This window comes from Telmatherina bonti (genome assembly GCF_933228915.1).
Source record: "Telmatherina bonti genome assembly, chromosome: 9".
NCBI lineage: Eukaryota > Metazoa > Chordata > Actinopteri > Atheriniformes > Telmatherinidae > Telmatherina > Telmatherina bonti.
Window position 1 is genome coordinate 28,233,071 of NC_136627.1, and position 17,551 is coordinate 28,250,621.

Genomic DNA, 17,551 nt, shown 5'->3' on the forward strand with positions numbered 1-17,551 from the left:
GATAGCCAACTGAGCAAAACTGATTTATCAGTTAGACCCTACCATGACTTTTCTTATCTTGAATTTTATCTGTTTTGTTTTTAGTATTTTAAAGTTCAGCTAGAGTACAGTTTAAGTTATAGATTAAAGAGAAAATCTTTTATTCTATTTTTTTATGTCTACAAATTTTGATAAGTTGCTGCTTAATTTGACAGCTTGAGTTTTTTATGAACATACTCCAGCAGGAAGTGAGAAGATACAAGGGTTGTCACTAAAAATAAACACATGAAGCAAAAAAAGTCAATAAATGAATCTTGGAATTAAAATTATTAAGTCAACCTTTATCAAAAACTTGCAAATAAAAAAAATACATAAAATAAAACATACATAAATAAAAAAAATACAGTAAATACTTATTGGCAGATGTTTATATTGTGTCAAAATGGCAACTATTTTATGCTCATAATGATTGTAAAAGGTGAAATTAGTGAGACAAAAACAGCACGTGAGATCTAATGCAGGCTTCTGTCTCTACACATTAAGGTCATCACCAAAGCGAACAACACCCTGAACGGCATCAGCAGCTCTTCTGTCTGTACTGAGGTCATCCAGTCAGCTCAGGGCATGGAGTACCTACTGGGTGAGGAACAGACACTAATGCACACACTCTGTAAAGCCATCAGGAGCCTCTGTTATCAAATTGTCATGAGATATCATTCTAACTCTGAGAGTAGGAAGAGATAATGGGAATTTAATGTTCCAGCATTTCAGTTCTCATGTGCTGCTGTAAAACCGTAATCAGCACACAACCATATCAAACATATAAGGTTAGCGGCTTTGATGGTGAACAACGTATGGAGTTAGTTTAAAAAAAAAACAAAAAACAGTTACATTTATTATTTCTGGCTACCAAGAATGACCTTACACGTAATTCAGAGAAGTAATTTATTAGATTTGAAGGAGTTGCCAGTTGTTAATGGTTTAAGATACTGGGTTTGATTCTAAAGATGAGCTTTCACATCCAAATATACACCCCACCCCTTTTCTGTCAATGTTTGAGATGTCTGAGGATTGTTTTGAAGTTGTATAGCTTGAGACCTGCAAAGCACAAACACATTTATTCACTTCCCGAGCAGCTCCCGAGAGGATTATTAAAAACCCACAACTAATAATTCGTAAGTGTGCTGGGATGAACTTGGTTAGTGTTTTTGGCCTCTCCACAATACAATGCAATAATCATTAATAATTCCTCACAAGAAGATCCTGCTTTCCCCCAACCTGCACAGCACCTGCTTCCGAAATCTGCCAATAAGGCAAGCTCTGGCTCTGTTTAAATTCAAGGAATATGCAGGTGTTTTATTTTATTCTACCTCGAAACTGCAAATTGAAAAAGTCTGAACCATCTTTCATCTTATTTGGCAGCACATATGTTGTGATGAAAGGATGCTTGGACTGAGACTTTCCCTCATATCTACTTAGCATACAGTGTGTACTACAGTGACAGGTGTGCAGGGTAAAAGTGATGCATTTTTATCCCCATTTTTAACCACATGTGTTGTGATTCTACTGGCATTCGTTGTCATCTGTAATCTTAGTTTGACTGTCAGTTGTTTTAGTGTGCATGCAAAATTTCTGCCAAAACTGACAGTGGATCTTGTTCCAGCTGTCTTTCCCCCTAAGTGAAATGGAAACATCTCAATCAAAGACGTCAGTCAAAGAAAAATCCCTTGATTTTTCTGCTGCAACATCTAATTCTCTTCACACGTGTTCACTCATCTGCATTCATCCGTATAGTAAGTTTAATAGCTCAATATTTATAGGCTGAAAGGTTAGTAACAGCAGTATCTTTTACTCTTCTGTTGCCCCAAAACTAACTAAGGAAATTGCGGGGCATCATCTGATGTTGTCAGTCAACACTAACCACCTTAAACTAGAATTATTTAACATTTTCACCCTACTTAGAGTTTTTAGGTGAATGGAAAACACACAGTATAAATTACTTATGCATTGAGCCATTTGCGCACATTATGGTAATAAGCTTCACGGGAATCCGTCAAGAGTGATTAAAAATTCACACATTTGTGTGATGGAACTGTGTCTATTAGAAGTCAATCTGTGAGGTCCCAGAATAAAATGATAAGTGGAAAAAAAAAAAAAAAAGAGCTGTGGAAATATTATAATTAGGTTTGATGTGATTGTTTATTTCTGCTCAATTCAAACTTACATGTATCAGAAATATCAAAACCAGACCCTGTTCATTTAAAAACAGGCATCAAAGAACTTGTTTTTTGTCTCATATGTTCATAAACTGTATCTCTCAGGTGTGGTGGAGGTGTATCGTGTGACCAGGCGGGTGGAGCTGGGCATCAAGGCTACAGCGGTGTGCTCAGAGAAGCTGCAGCAGCTGCTGAAAGACATCAGCCGTGTGTGGAACAACCTAATCAGCTTCATGTCAATGGCCAAGCTCGCTGTAAGATGATCAAAACCATCCTTGTTGAAATGTCAGAGCACGGGCAGGTCTTTAAAGAAACGCTCACAGATTTATTCACACAACCTCTTTAACTGCTCCTTGTTCGTACAAGATGTGTTTGAGATGTATGATAGAATATTCGTATTCATGATGTTCACCTTATAAATTCTGCCAATAGCATAATGAAGCATCAGTGAATCTCGTGTTGTTGCTCCATTAGAGTACAATCAATGATTTATTGATTTAGATGTGATGCAGCTGAAGTCTTTGGGTTAGCTGGTGTTTAGATCAGCAGGGACCACAAGGACAGTATGGATTCATTTACCCAGCTGTCTGCTGTAGTGTGTGCAATACAGAAACACAGAAGGAGAATTGGCTACAAGCATCAGAGAGATTATCAGACTGTAGAAGATTAAAGCCACATTGTTTTCTCTTCTTCTTCTCAAAGAAGGTGTCAGAGAGAAAATGTTTAATCGAAGTATCCAAGTCGAATTTTTTTTCTAAAAGATGCAGTTTTTGTTTTTATCCTGTACAGTTAAAGTCATGTAAACTACAAAAAGTTAATAGAGCTAGATGTTTAATGTAAGACTTGCTCTCTGTGCTGTTATATGGCTACATCGAATCTCACAGCTTTAAATGAATAATGTGGTTTTTTTTTCCCCGTAGCCTGATGAAAGCTCCTTAGATTTCTCCTCCTGTATTCTGAGGCACGGCATCAAGAACGCCAAGGAGCTGGCTTGTGGAGTTTGTCTGCTCAACGTTGATTCTCGCAGCAAGGTTTGTGCATGCAGACACGCACAGCGTAACTGTGGCAGATACTTTGTTACATAAATGTTTTCTCATCAAGAGAAGATAACTGAATTTTCTTTGACTTTGAAACGTTTTGCAGAACAAAGAGGGAAACCCAATTGGACGTCTGTTTAAACGAGTAGGAGACAGTCAATTGTTATCCAAATCTCATTTCACTCTTTTCTACTTGGGGCCGCAGGAGATCTTTCCTCCTCTTACGGATGGACTCTGCAGGGGGCCAAAGTGACGGGAATCGCTTCTCCACAGCAGCCATATCATAAGCCAACAACTGTTTTCTGCCTAAACTCACGGCAAACCAGCTTGTAAGAATGTTGGTTTGTTTAGTGAAACATAAGCGAATTCAAAGAGCAGTGATTTAAAGATGATAACCTAAAAGTAGAAAGAAAAATCTCAAATAGTAAAAAAAAAAGAAATTTTAGTGTTTAAATAAAAGTATTTATTCAGTTTTGCCGACATCTGCCAGAGTCGCTCCTCCTTCGTTACTGCTGCTGTCTGTCAAGCTTTTCCTCGTCACAAGGACATTTAGTAGGGGACAAAAATAATTTATCTTCATGAAACAGGATCTAAAGCTAACAATACATTTACTAATGTCATTAGACACCACAGAATTATAGACATTTTTTTTTTAGATAGAAAATAAAATAAGGAATTTGTGGGATAACTAAATAAATATAAATTAGGGAATTTTCATTATTTGAAAATCTATTTACCACCCATTTCGTACACCACTTATCCAATTCAGGTTTGCAGTGAAGCTGGGGTCTGTCTTGGCAGTTAGCTAGGGAGAGATAAAGTCACACCTGGACAGGTCGCCAGTCTTTAACAGGGCCAATACCGAGACACAACCAACCACTCACATTCACTCCGAGGAATAGTTTATGTTGGCTGATATCCCATTACGCACGTCTTTGGACTGTGGGAGGAAGCCAGAGTACCCTTGCATCCACAGGGAGAACATGCAGACTCCACTCAGGAAGAGTCCCATTTAAAGCAAATGCCAGAATATAAATTATATATTGTCATTTTGCCAAACATTACAGAGAGGTTTCTGTTTGGGCTACCTTGTCAGTTTGTTGTTATAATACTCTGCACACCTTTGTGGTGGTTCTCATTTCTGCCCTACTGTGTTAAGAAAGTTGAAGCCGACAGACCCGACATGTGTAGATGTAGTTGCTAAGTTCTGACCACACAGTCAATATTCAGAGGAGGATTTAGGATGTTGTATTCCAGCTTTGGCTATGCTGGAATATGTGAGAGTGAAGAGTCACTTTGGCACCTCGGAGTAGGTTTTCGTTCTCTTGGTTGGTTCTTCAAGGTGTCGGGGTTTGGTTATTTATTTATTTATTAAATCCTGACAGCTCCATCTGGAGTGAGCTGCTCACCTCCCCACTTTCTGCTAACAAACACCGGTGTTTCTTCTAACTGTTTAACTTGGGCTGTGTGTGCAGAATGTCTGTGTCTACCTCCTTGCCTACAGTGGGTGTGATTTTTTTTCATCAGCATCGGACGATAACGCTGTTCTCTGACCCTGTGGTTAACAGGGCAGGACGATGGCACTGATTTGTGTCTCGTGGTCCCCTTGCTTCTCAGCCAGAGCCAGATGGATGGTTCAGGCAAGATAGGACTGACTAAAGAGCATCTATGCGGATAGCAGATGTAGCTTCAACATTAGTCAGAAGTGTGGTGGAGAACAGACCTGCTCACATAAATGCATGCTTTCATATCTCACTCTTGCCTCTGTGCACACGAGTGCACAGAGGCAGCCTGAAATTAATGCAGGTTTGTTTTCTTCTGTGTGCCACAAGCGTGAGATTAATAACCCATCTTTTAATTACATTTTTGGCAGAGCCACGCTGGTGAGATTGCATAAAAGCCAAGAGGAAGACTACAATCCCCCGAGTATGATGAAGTGAATGAGCAGGTTCAGCAACAGCAGACGGCACTGATTGTTGCATCGTCCTTTAGTGAAGAGGGGCTGATTTGTTTGTTCAGCCAAGGCTCCATGAAAGAGTAGATGTTAACGTGACATCAACAAGCAGACGAGAATCATTTTTAGGTGAATTAAAACCTGTAGAACGATTCCATACATTTCTATTCATCTAAATATGCAGCAAATAATTTGCCAGTATGTCTCCACCTTACTTCTGCCACTCTGTCTATGGGAGATTTAATTTATTTAATTTACTTTACTTTACTTTACTTTAATTAATTTTTATCTTACTTTATTTTATTTCATTTTATATATTTTACTTTAATTTTGTAATATTTGGTCCAGAGGCCAACGTATGTAACAATTAGTAGCTATATAGTTACAGATTTTGATCAATGATGCTCATTTATTCATTTATATGAGAAGTACAATATGTTTGGCCATTACTGTTATTTTAAATTAACATTTAGCTATATTTGATTTTTCTTTTTGGTTTATTTGTTTTTATTCCGGTTCTGATGTAAGCATTCCTGGCATAAGGCTTTAGTATAAAGGCCTGCTTTCTTAGCTTTATAGTAAAATCTCAAATGCGACTGTAGAATTTGGAGGTTTCCTTGTGCTGCCAACTTGCTCCAACAGCCTGTAACAGCACATGCTGCAAAAGTGTGCATGGAAATTTTCTGCCATTTGTAGACTGAGTGGGGGGAAAAAAATGAAGTGCTGATTCAACAATTAGTGGATGAAATTGTGAGTATGAGGATGTGCTGTTTGCTTGTGTAACTTAAGTTCAATGAGAAAATCACTGCAGGGATGTGAAATATGTGTAAATGTGCTCATAATAGTTCATTAGAGGTTAAAAAGTGCCACCACTAAAAGCAGAACTGAATTTAAACTTCAAGATATAGTAGAGATGTGCATTTGTCATGAGAATGAGAAGTCTGGAGGAAACACCAGACAGAGCGTGACATATGGATAAATGATGCAGAGCTGATTTTGGAGAGGACTTGGTCTTTGAGAGGTGGGAGGCTGTTTGCAATGCTTGTGTTTTCCAGCTGATAGCTCACAGCTGCAGTTACCTGGAGGCATATGTGTATAAAAAGATTCAGCTGGGTTTATAACACAACTGTTGACAACAGAGAAGCTGTCTCATAAAACTGAACTACATTTTCTTTTTCTTTGTTTTTTTTTAGATTTTGACCTTTATTTTCATGGTATTCGTTTTCCTGATTTAAAGTGTATAACTTCTTCCCAGGGACTTCCAGTTAGATTTCTTTAATGTACACAGAGTTTATCAAGTGATTCGCCATGACACAGTAACGGCAGCTCTCTACCGCTTCTTCCTCAGCTCGCTTCTTCTGTATGAACTACACAGCGGACTCACTACATTCGTCTGCTTCTGTGAGCATACTGAACAGTGGCTGAAATCTTCAATCAATATTTCAGATCACTCAGGGCCAAATATCTTGTATTCTGAGAGAAAATGTGTGGGAGCCCTGAGGGTAATAACTTCAGCTCTTTCATGTTTTCACTTACAAATATACTGTGAAAAGTGGAGAACAGCAGCTCTGAATGTTGTCTTGTCACTCACTCTGTCCACTCACTTCTTTGCTCTCTGCCCAGCATGAAAACACGTTCTTACAGGTTTTAACCGAAGACAGTGACAAGAGCTGAAGGGTAATTAAGCTTCGTCTATTTTTTATGAATTATGAAAATATTTAGAGATGCAGGGTCTGAGCTGAAGGAAGATTGTCATATTATCCAGATAGATGGCTCAGCCTGAATCCCTAATCTTCATGTGTAGCCGCAAAGGTCAGGTAAACTACTGGTTCCCGTTTAGACTTAAGAGGCTTCCTGTCTAAAAGCATCCATCAGGTTGAAACAGATGTTATTTGTTTCCACTGGCAGCCTTGCAGGTGAAGTCTCCAGAAACACTGGGGAGGTTGAGTAGGAGAGGCTTTGCAGTGAAAGGTGGAGGCATTACAGCGCATCTTTGTCTGACCACCCTCTCATTTCACATTCTTTCCCTCCAACTTTCCAGCTTCAGCAGCCTCGAGTGTAGGTTTGTGGAAACAAGTAGGCCAGAGCACAAAAGAGCTCTGAAAGGAAATCGCTTTGCTTGTGAAATGTAAGCGAGTGAGCAAAAAGAGAAGAGTAGAAAATGTGTCATTCGGCTTGCATTAGAAAGCCTTCATCCAGCAGTGCTTCTGAGCTGCAGACTGCATTCAGGCAGGTGGAGACGTATTTGACTTAATGGTGTGTTATCGTGGAGGATTTCTTTTTCTTTCTCTCTTTATGTACACAGTCATTGCTTTCTGCATGCATCTCCCTTCTGCCTCTGTGTGGGAGGTTCTGATTCACAGCACATGACTCATTCCTCTCTCTGGCTTTATCTTTATTATTTCACATGGGATGAAAACTCCTAAACTTCATGTTGCATACATTAGCATCTACTGAGTGAAAGTGAATACTTGCACATGACCCTCATGTGGGAGGTCAGATCACCACATCTTATATGTAAAACTACAGTTCAGAAAGTGCTTGTTGGGCACCAAATCAAATCATGTTGTTTAAGGAAATGTTTGGCTGTGGGGATTTTTATTATTTTGTTTCAATAAATAAAGTGGTTCCTATTAGTAAGTACAAACTCAAACACATCAAAGCCTGGAGACGCTGTGTGAATCAATCCCACACCAGCATGTGGTGTAAACGTTCTCATAAAGATGCGAGATAGAAATTGTTCAGGTCTTTTTCTTTTTTTTTTTTTACTCCTCTGTACTCTGGTTTCTTTAGATAAGGACCAAATTGATTTTAGCATGTGTGAAAAACCACAGTAAATCTTCTGAGAGTAGTTTGTCTGATGTTGCGGTGCTTTGCAGAGGCTGCTGTACTTCAGGAAGGAGTTGTCATCTTTCTGCTCGTTTCCAGACAATTTAAAATAGCGTTTGAAATGTAAATAAAAGCAAAATATAATGATTTGCAAATCTCATTAACCAACATTTTATTCACAATAGATAATAGAGAAACATATATAGTGTTAAAAGTGAGGCTTTATTTCATTTCATTAAAAAAAGTTCCTCTTGAATAACATGATAGCAACATTTCTACACAGTAACCTGGGACAGGACCTTATAAGTGTAGCATTTACTCTTCTTTTACTGTCAGACTGTGAACATTCAGGGATTAAGAGACCAGTAGTTGAACCAATGGGAAAGGAAAGATGTCTGATGCTGCTTCGACCAGTTTTCAGTTGGTTAGAGGTCTGAACTGTAGGCAGATAGTGTGTGCTTTAGTAATGTTTAGTTGAAATATGGAAGGCAAGACTTTGGATGGGAGCATACTATTGGTCTAAACCTTGTTCATATCTTTTAGAAATTAATTACATCTTTTCCAGATGTGCAAGTTGCCAGTTTCATACTAAAACACCCCCATATTTTGAACTAATGATCATTCAATACTGGCAACAAGCAAGGTGGTTGCTTTCTTCTTTACTCCAAATGGTGCAGTGTTCAGTGTTTCTAAAAACATTTTGTCTAACCTCTGAGCTTTTCTCCACTTTAAATTAGACTTGTCCCAAATAAGAGGACACCTTTTCATTGGCTTCTTTGACTGACATGAGTTTAATTGTCAATGGCACGACAAACTATACACACAAAGGTTTAAGGAAGTGTTCCTGAGGCCAGACAGTGATTTCCAGGACAGATTCATGTCTGTGTTTAATGCAGATGTAATGCCACCTGAGAACTTCTGAGAGACTCTGCTTCTCTAAAGTGCTCTTTTTATTCCCGGTCATGTAACTCACCTGTTTCTGTTTTACCTTATAGTACCAGGGTCTTTCAGCAGTTAATTCTCTTATTATGCTTCACCTTTCCAGCTTTTTGTTGCCATCAAATTCAAGATCAGCTACTATTCTTCATTAAAAATAAAACGTACATTTTATTTGTTTTCTAAATTCTATGTTCAATGAAATATTGGCTTATGAGATATAAAAATGGTTGTAGTTTGGGTTTTAATCAATATCCTACACTTAATTCCAACTTGTTGATAATTGAGTTTGCACAGTGGAAATGTCACTGGTTTGATCTCCAACCTTCCCAGTTACGTTGATAGTGTCTTTAGGGAAATTATTTGACCCCAAATTGCATTTGCAAAAGCAGAAAGGACTGGAGCTCATGATACATTTTCAGTTTTATTTTAACATTTTTATTTTAACATATTTAAACATCATTGAGACATTTTGGCAACACCATCCGTCAGAAATGACTTTGTTTTGAGGTATTTTCTGTACAAACTATCTGAACTTAAGATTTAGTGTTTTTTTCTCCCCACTTTAGCTAGAAAATTTATTGTTTGCTCTGTTGTTTAATCATGATGCTTCTCCCGAGTTATAAGTTTTTTCTCGACACCCTTTGCCGCCTACTCATTTACAATAAATGTCGGCATTGCTTGATCTATTTAGTCACACAGCCTCAAAGAGACACTCACCATTCCTTGATATTAGTCTGCCTTGACTGAGATTAACCAGCATGCATAAAAATGACTTCAGCATTTTCACAGGCATTTATCATTTCAGAGCAGCATCTTGGTTTTAAAGCCCAATTACTTTTTATAATTTACTTTTTTTAGGATTAGATTTAGGGATCATAAGGAAACCTTAACACCAGCATTTGGTGCAGAACAACAGAGCTGAAACTGCATCACATTGTAACTGATTCTTCCAGCTGTATCTTTGCTGTATCTGAATGTCACATTATTTACAGTCATTCAATCCACCACAGTCACAGAAATGCCCGATGACAGTTTTTTCCTCCACTGGTTTGGATAAATGACTGAATGTTTCACAGCATGTAGGAATTGTTTTGCATTCTTGAAGGGATCATGTGATATTTATTTACTCTTGCTAAACAATCAGAGCAGTTTGTATGGAGTCAGTGAGATGTTCACAGCGGGAGGCTGCCTGGTTTGCACAACACTTCTGGCAGTAGAAAATGTTAGATGTGAAGCATTATTTTTCTTCCATGCATTTCTAATCAATACCTTTCTGTACTTGATGTAATTGTGCTATAAAAACAAATAAATCAGCTATTCCCAGATGTGCACTGCAGTGCCTCTAAAAACAATGTGAATCATATTCTAAATTATTCTGTGTGGCCATATTTTCATTATAAAAGGCTGATAAAATCACAACGCCTGTTAGGATTAGTTCTTGCTATTAAAGCTTAATTCTGGTTTGTTCCTGATGGCTTTTGCATAGAAATAGCGTAGCCTGCTGCAGCTTTCCAGAAACTCATTATTTCATAAATTATGTTTGTTACTTTAGTCTGAAAATAGAAACAGAAAATAGCCACCTGGATATGAAGGGATGCTTTCCATTTTATACATTTAAATTCTTCAGCAGACGCGAGTTGTTCCTGCTGCTTTGTGCAGCTTCATTTTTACCAACTTTTTAAGAGTTGTTTTATTATTGTAATTTAAGTCACAGTAGCTACGGAGGAAAGACAGGTAGGAATAAACTGGAATGAGGAGATGTTTTCAATTCAGGCTCATCACCTTTTTCAGTTTTTTGTAGCAAAGAGCGGTTAATATTAGTTCCAAATGTAATATGTTTCGTAGTCTCACCTCGCTCCATAAACTGCATTAATTTAATCTGTGCAGATTTCACATTATTCTGCAAACATAAGCCAGGTTTCCATCTTGATTGAAGCAGGTATTTAATTAGCAGGAGCCCCGTTGGCATCATCACTGTGGAAGCCAGACACGAGACGTGCATGGCTGACCACTACAGTGTGTGCCTCCTCTTATTATTGATCACCTCTCTAATGTTTCACCCTTTTACTCGGACAGGCATTCAACTCCGAGACAGACAACTTCAAGCTGATGTACGGGGGCCACCAGTACCACGCCAGCTGTGCCAATTTCTGGATTAACTGCGTGGAGCCCAAACCCCCAGGCCTCATCCTGCCTGACCTGCTCTGAGCTGCCATGGTAACGGCGCAGGGACTAATTAACATCAGATAGGCGGAGCGGGCTCATGTTGAGAACAAGAGAAGGACATTTAAAGTCACTGGATCCTGCTGTATTATTGCTTTTTTAAAATTTCCCTTTTGAACTCAGCTGTCAGTCCCTGCAGCTGCGTTGTCTGAGGTCAGCTGTTCAGGTCATATTAAAATCTGTAACTAATGCTGCTTGATTTGTTCCGATTGTCACCAAACTTAATATTACAAAATCACTATGAGAGGAGAGGGTCATAATTAAATTATTAGGTGTGCAATATCATTAAAAACACTGGCAGGGGATGTCTGTAAACATCTTAAGTTTTAAATGTCTCGTTTCTTTGCTTTATTTTTTTTTTCTTCGCTCCCTCTGAAGCAGAGACTGAATCATCAGTCAACTATTGTACTTGAATTACATTTATGTGGCAGGTCTGTTTGGTGAAACTCTGGCTGTTATGATTTTAATCTTTTTGAAGAACATTCAGACTTACTGCTGTGCTACAAGACGCTTCTCTTTTTATGCATTGTGTTAAATTAACTGCTCTGAATGTCTTTTGCACTGTTTGGAGGGAACTTTTAACACCCTTTGAGGTATTTAATTTGTATTTTAAAGATATTTAGGAATAGGGGACTGAACAGTTAGGACTTGAAGGAATTATGTTCATGGTTTTTCTGTATACATGTGTGCAGATTTGAAAGTTAAAAAAAAAAAAACGATTGACACAAAATTACAGCTGGATTTTCTGTATATTACAGTGTTATGCTGTAGAATGGTAACCCACAACAACTGTAATGTGAATAAATAAATAAGTGTGCTTACAGTTTAGTGTCAGATTACTTGATGGATGGTTTACAAGATGTTTTTGGTTTTAACTCATTAAAATGACTGGCTATATATACTATAAATGTTTCCCAATCTTTATAACTGACTTCTATACTTGCTAAATAAAACATCCAATGAGAAACTGGACTGAGTACAGAGGCATGTAGAACAAGCATATCCAGTTATTACACACACACACACGCACCCGTAATTTATTTGAATATATGTGTGTGTGTGTATCTATATGTGTGATCTCAGCCTACACCACAAGGCCTGATCGCTAACCTACTGGACTTGACAGCTGTGTGTAAAAACTGACCATTTATAATGTACTCCTTCCTAATAATAGGTTGGATCCCCTTCAGAACTGCTGTAAGTCTTCATGGTATACATTCAAAAAGGTGCTGGAAGCCTTCCTCAGATATTTTGATTCATACTGACATAATGGCATCGCACAGTTGCTGCAGATTTTCCAGCTGCACATCCATGATGCCAATCTCCCTTTCCACCACATTTCCATGGTGCTCTGTTGAATCGAGTTCTGGCAGCCGTGATCACTGGAAAACAATGAACAGTGTCATGCTCAAAGACACTATTTTAGACTATTTGGGCTTTGCAACATGGTGTATTCTCCTACTGGAAGTAGTCATCAGGAGGCACTGAACACATTGCCTCTAAAATGTTAATGCAATCTGTTAGCACGCCATTGACTGATTGGTTATTTGTGCCAACAGGTGACTGAACAGATGTACTTTATAAAGTTTTTCTGTTTGCTTTTTCCCTTGACAAGTAAACACTGCTGCACACTTTCCTGCTTAAAAAGCACTTCCTCTGAGGCCTGAGAGCCTCATCATTCCCATCACTTTGCCACAAAATGGAATAGATTCTCATCCAACAAGTCCACCGGCTCCGCTGGCAGTTGAGCTCAGCCAATCAGATGAGATGTCTCGGGGCTCTGTGAAACCTGTCTCATTATCGTTCTCACACTCTTCAGGTGTGTTCTCAAACATCCATTTCATCACTTGCCGTTCTCTAATTTATTTCCTGCAGAAAATGAATTCCTCTCCTCTCACACTGAACACCAGGATTACAGAAAATGACAAATGTTGAAATCAATTACTGAACAAGGCTTCGCATTTCAAAATGCTCCTTTCAGTGCCTTTCATCTTCACGCCTATTCCTTGCAATTCCATGCTAAAACGATCACTTTGAGAGCAATGTGATGGAACTGATAATGCACTTCATTGATGGCTTCTCTTTGGTACAGCATTTCCACAGGCCATCACTTTTTTTATTTTTTAAATTAAAAACAGCTGCATCTATATGTTTTATTGATGTCCTTTAGTTTTTTCCCTGATGGTTTATATACATATATATATATATATATATATATATATATATATATATATATGTATATATATATATATGTATATATATGTATGTATATATATATATATGTATATATATGTATGTATATATATATATATGTATATATATGTATGTATATATATATATATGTATATATATGTATGTATATATATATATATGTATATATGTATATATATATATATATATATGTATATATATGTATATATATATATATATATGTATATGTATGTACAGCTGCATCTATATGCAGTGTTTTATTGACACTGCATCTATATGTGTCAATAAAACATATAGATGCAGCTGTTTATTTGTAGACCTCTGTCAAGTAGCTTATTTCTATATATTTGATTTGATGATTGTTTTAAAAACTCCTGTCTACAATTCCTTCAAGATCACTTCCAAAACTATTTGAATTTAAGTCAGACGAAGACCTATTGTCAGAAAAAACACACAAAAAAAAAGCTACTCAGTAGTTTTGTGTAAAGTTACTAACAGACACACAGATATACATGACCAAAAACATCTCCTTGGATAGTGATTTTTGGATAAATGAAGACAGACAATGTGAATAATCTACTGATGTGCCTGGAATCACTGATGAAAACCTTCAGTGTGATAACTCAGTAACTAGTTTCTCCACAGCAGGCAACATAACCAAATATATAAATGCAATTTCTTTTTCGATAGTAATGTCAGTAATTGTACACTATTCCTGTGAATAATAAGCTTTTTATAATGTTTATGCAAATATTTTTTTTATGTTTATAAATCTGTAACATGACCAAAAAAAAAAAGCTGAGGGTAACTTTGAGCAGCAGAACATTTCCTATTTTCATCTTTAATAACACATTATTTTATCTGCTTTAAAGACGTTTAATGCTATTATGAGACATCGTCCATGTTTTGTTTTAGCTAGAGTAGCAAAAGGTCATACTCAAGTGGATTTTATGATGCCATATCCCATTAAACAACCTAGACACAAATATTACTCTTTTGTGTCTGTTGAGATGTTCGGTGCAAATTGAATACAGTTCACAGCTCGCAGTGATGTGGCCTAGTGTCCGTTCTATCAATCATTTCAGACAACTGTGGCTTTGAAGCGACTGATGAGTCACTGTTACACCACAGAGACAATACACTCGTTCAGCTGCCCGCTGATGAAGAATGACTTGTTTCATGACAAACCAAATTTTCCAGCTGCAATCTAGATGAGCTTCAGCTGGCTATGTGCTGTTTTGCTCTTTTATTCCATCTAATGCACTCAGTTGTTGGTTATTTATTCAGGTGCTTCTACCCTGCATTTTCTGTCTTTTAATGTGAAGCAAAAGCAGAATTTAAAGCTACTCTATGAAACTAAAATTAAAGTTTCCAGGTGTTGCTGGAAGCAGTAAAAACTGTCATTACCTTAATCTTTTTAGCTGTTCTGTTACGTGTGTCGTCAAAAAAGCATACGTTGAATCTAATCCAAAACCAGGTTGTCAACTTAAATCCAACAAGATTTGCAAGGCTGAAACTGGCCAAGTGTGTTTGTGTTGATAATGTTGTGTGTGTGTTGTTGCAGGATTTACCACTGATTGGAAGAACTGTAGTAACTCATACAGATTATAGTAAATAATTAAAGGCTGTAAAAATCTATAGGTCAGAAAAGCCATTATTCAGTGATTTAGTGTCATTACATCGTGTTATTACAGCATAAGTTATTGTTTGCTTTGTGTGGTGGAAATAAAAACATATGTGGTAAAAAATACTTCAGATAGGATATCATTTCATTTTCTTCAAATACATTCTGCGGTGGACTTATATTTCTGCTCTTTTTTTTTTCTTTGAAGAAAACTTACACAATGTTTAATACATAACTTCAAAATATGTAGGAAGAAAAGTTTGATCCATCAAGTTAGATTTAAAGAAATATAGAATTTGCAAAACATTTCTTTGAAATTGAAAAAGTATCAAATTTTATAAATCTGAAAACATATTATAAACGCTTCTTTGTTTTTAACTGCTGTTTTTAACCCACTAGTTCATTTTACAGAAGAGGATGGGAAACATAGACCTGACTTCTGCATTTTATAGATTAAATTGAAATAAAGTCTTGCATCCGGAGAAATTCAGCCCCTGTGACATTGTTTTATTCTGTGTATTCTAGTGAAAACAAACTATTATAAATATAATTCAAATACAAATATTAATACATGTAGTTTGATCAATATCTGATGCTTCCTGCTGAGCTGCTGTTGTCTGAATGTCATCTTCAGAAAATGTATCCGACGCGGTTCTACACGACTTGTAACGCTGAATTCTGGCCTGCATCGATGCTCGAGATGATGCAAACGCTTTTATTTGCTGCTTTGATTATAGATGATAATATCCTGCTGCTGGTGAAGGATGTGTTTACTTAAGAGCTTCACTATGCTCTTGTAACCACCTGCATGTGCTTGCATTAACACAGCTGGGAGGCAGAGGAGGGAAAACCAAAAAGACTCATTTTTGTTCTGGGAGAAATGGTGTCTGGAGTGTATAATTTGGACCCATCAATTGAGCATCTCTGTGGCAGTCAGACTGTCATCAGACAGGCCTCATCTCTCTGGGTAATGCAATTCATTGTGGAGACCACTCCAGAGGTCCCTCAGAAGTGTGGGCACAAGACGAATGGTGCTCATCAATTTCTGCCTGCTGCTCTGTAACCACAGCAAATGAAAATGAATGACAGAACACTTCTTTGACATCTGAAGACATCTCTTGGGGGAAAATGGCTGTGCAGAATGAACATCAAGAGGCCTTGGAAGAGGAAATACTGCAGTCTGTTCATGTGGAAACATCTCAGAGACACCTCCAGCCATGGTTAAAAAAGAAGAAGGTAGCAAAATATTGGTCTGCCTAAGTATAAATGTTAAGCTGGGATAGAGTAAAAGCTGGAAATACTGTGTTTAAAGGTGTATCTTGGAAATGACAAGGAGATATCACACTATGGGTATAAGGCATGGATGCACGGCTAGCCTGTTAAACATAATTGAACAGCGAGGAGTGAGCATTGGGACACATTTCTCAAAATAATTGTCTTTCATGTTTCATGCTGTAGAAGTTGGTCAAATTATGAGCATTGATAAAATTGATAAGTGAAAAAAAAACTAAAATGTTTGCCGATTTTGTGTGTTTTATACGTTGTAACTAAAGTCATCTTAGGCACAACACACCTGCAGCCATTTGTAGGTCCACATTATCTGACCTCTGTACAAAGAAGATATCTGCAACTTTGTTTAGGCAGAACAGGCTTGTTCTGTATCTCCATGATAAGTTGAAGCTGTAACATGTGCATCATGGCAACAAGTTTAAAGGCATCTCACTTTATTTTATACCACTTCCATTATGATGTCCTGGGAGCTTTTTTTTTTTTGATTGCACAAAGCCAATATATTTCCATATATATTACTTTTAGAAACCATTAAATGCTCAAAATGACATTGTGCCGACCACATTTCACCCACAAGTGCAAGGAGAAAAAACTTCATAAACAACATCTCTCTTTCAGCTAAAAGATCAGCTGAAATTATTAAATGCTATTTTCAAAGCTGTTTGCAGTGACATATATTGTAATGTCATTTTGCTTTCTGTCAAAAGGGAATATTGACATCTTAAAATAGGCATATAATCTGATTTGTGGACCAAAGTTGACCTCCAGGAATGCAGAATGCTGACGTGGGTACAAAATGACAATCGAACATTATACTGTTCAAAAATGGCTGTTTTATAACCAAAGCCAGTCTCCAACACAATATTGACAATATCTGAGTGTCAGGATGTGACATCTACACATCAGTCTACTGGAATGTAGCATGAAATACTGGTGGACAACAATGGAAGTATTACAAAAAAATTGGGCGAGTAGACTGAGATGAAAGCGGTTAAACATGCTTGAGCACTGAAAATCTGTGATTCAGTGATTAAGAAACTAAATGATGGATTTAAACTCTGTTCAAAATTAAAGGTTAAACTAAATTTATACTGACTTAATGCACATATATTATTTGATGTGATGGATTACCTTCATTTTACCAGGTTGAGTCATTGTTAAACATTTCCTTTTTTATGTCTTGTCCAGCATTTAAGCAAGCAGAATGATGTTCTGGATGCTGGTAAAGATTTCCAGTCTGTGATATATG

At 37.3% G+C, this 17,551-nt stretch overlaps 1 protein-coding gene across 3 annotated transcripts in view; it reads left to right on the top strand.

The window, feature by feature from the left end:
* synrg (synergin, gamma) overlaps window positions 1-11,955 on the top strand; it is a gene marked incomplete at its 5' end in the record, with an annotated part of 41,024 nt that extends 29,069 nt beyond the window's left edge. For all 3 annotated transcript variants that reach the window (XM_079246241.1, XM_079246243.1, XM_079246242.1), the window contains 4 exons: window positions 523-619; window positions 2,301-2,449; window positions 3,116-3,226; window positions 11,031-11,955. In XM_079246241.1, the coding sequence (XP_079102367.1) occupies window positions 523-619; window positions 2,301-2,449; window positions 3,116-3,226; window positions 11,031-11,162 (489 nt within the window). In that variant the 3' untranslated portion in view covers window positions 11,163-11,955. The remainder of the gene's footprint in view (window positions 1-522; window positions 620-2,300; window positions 2,450-3,115; window positions 3,227-11,030) is intronic.
* Between the last annotated feature and the right edge of the window lie 5,596 nt (window positions 11,956-17,551).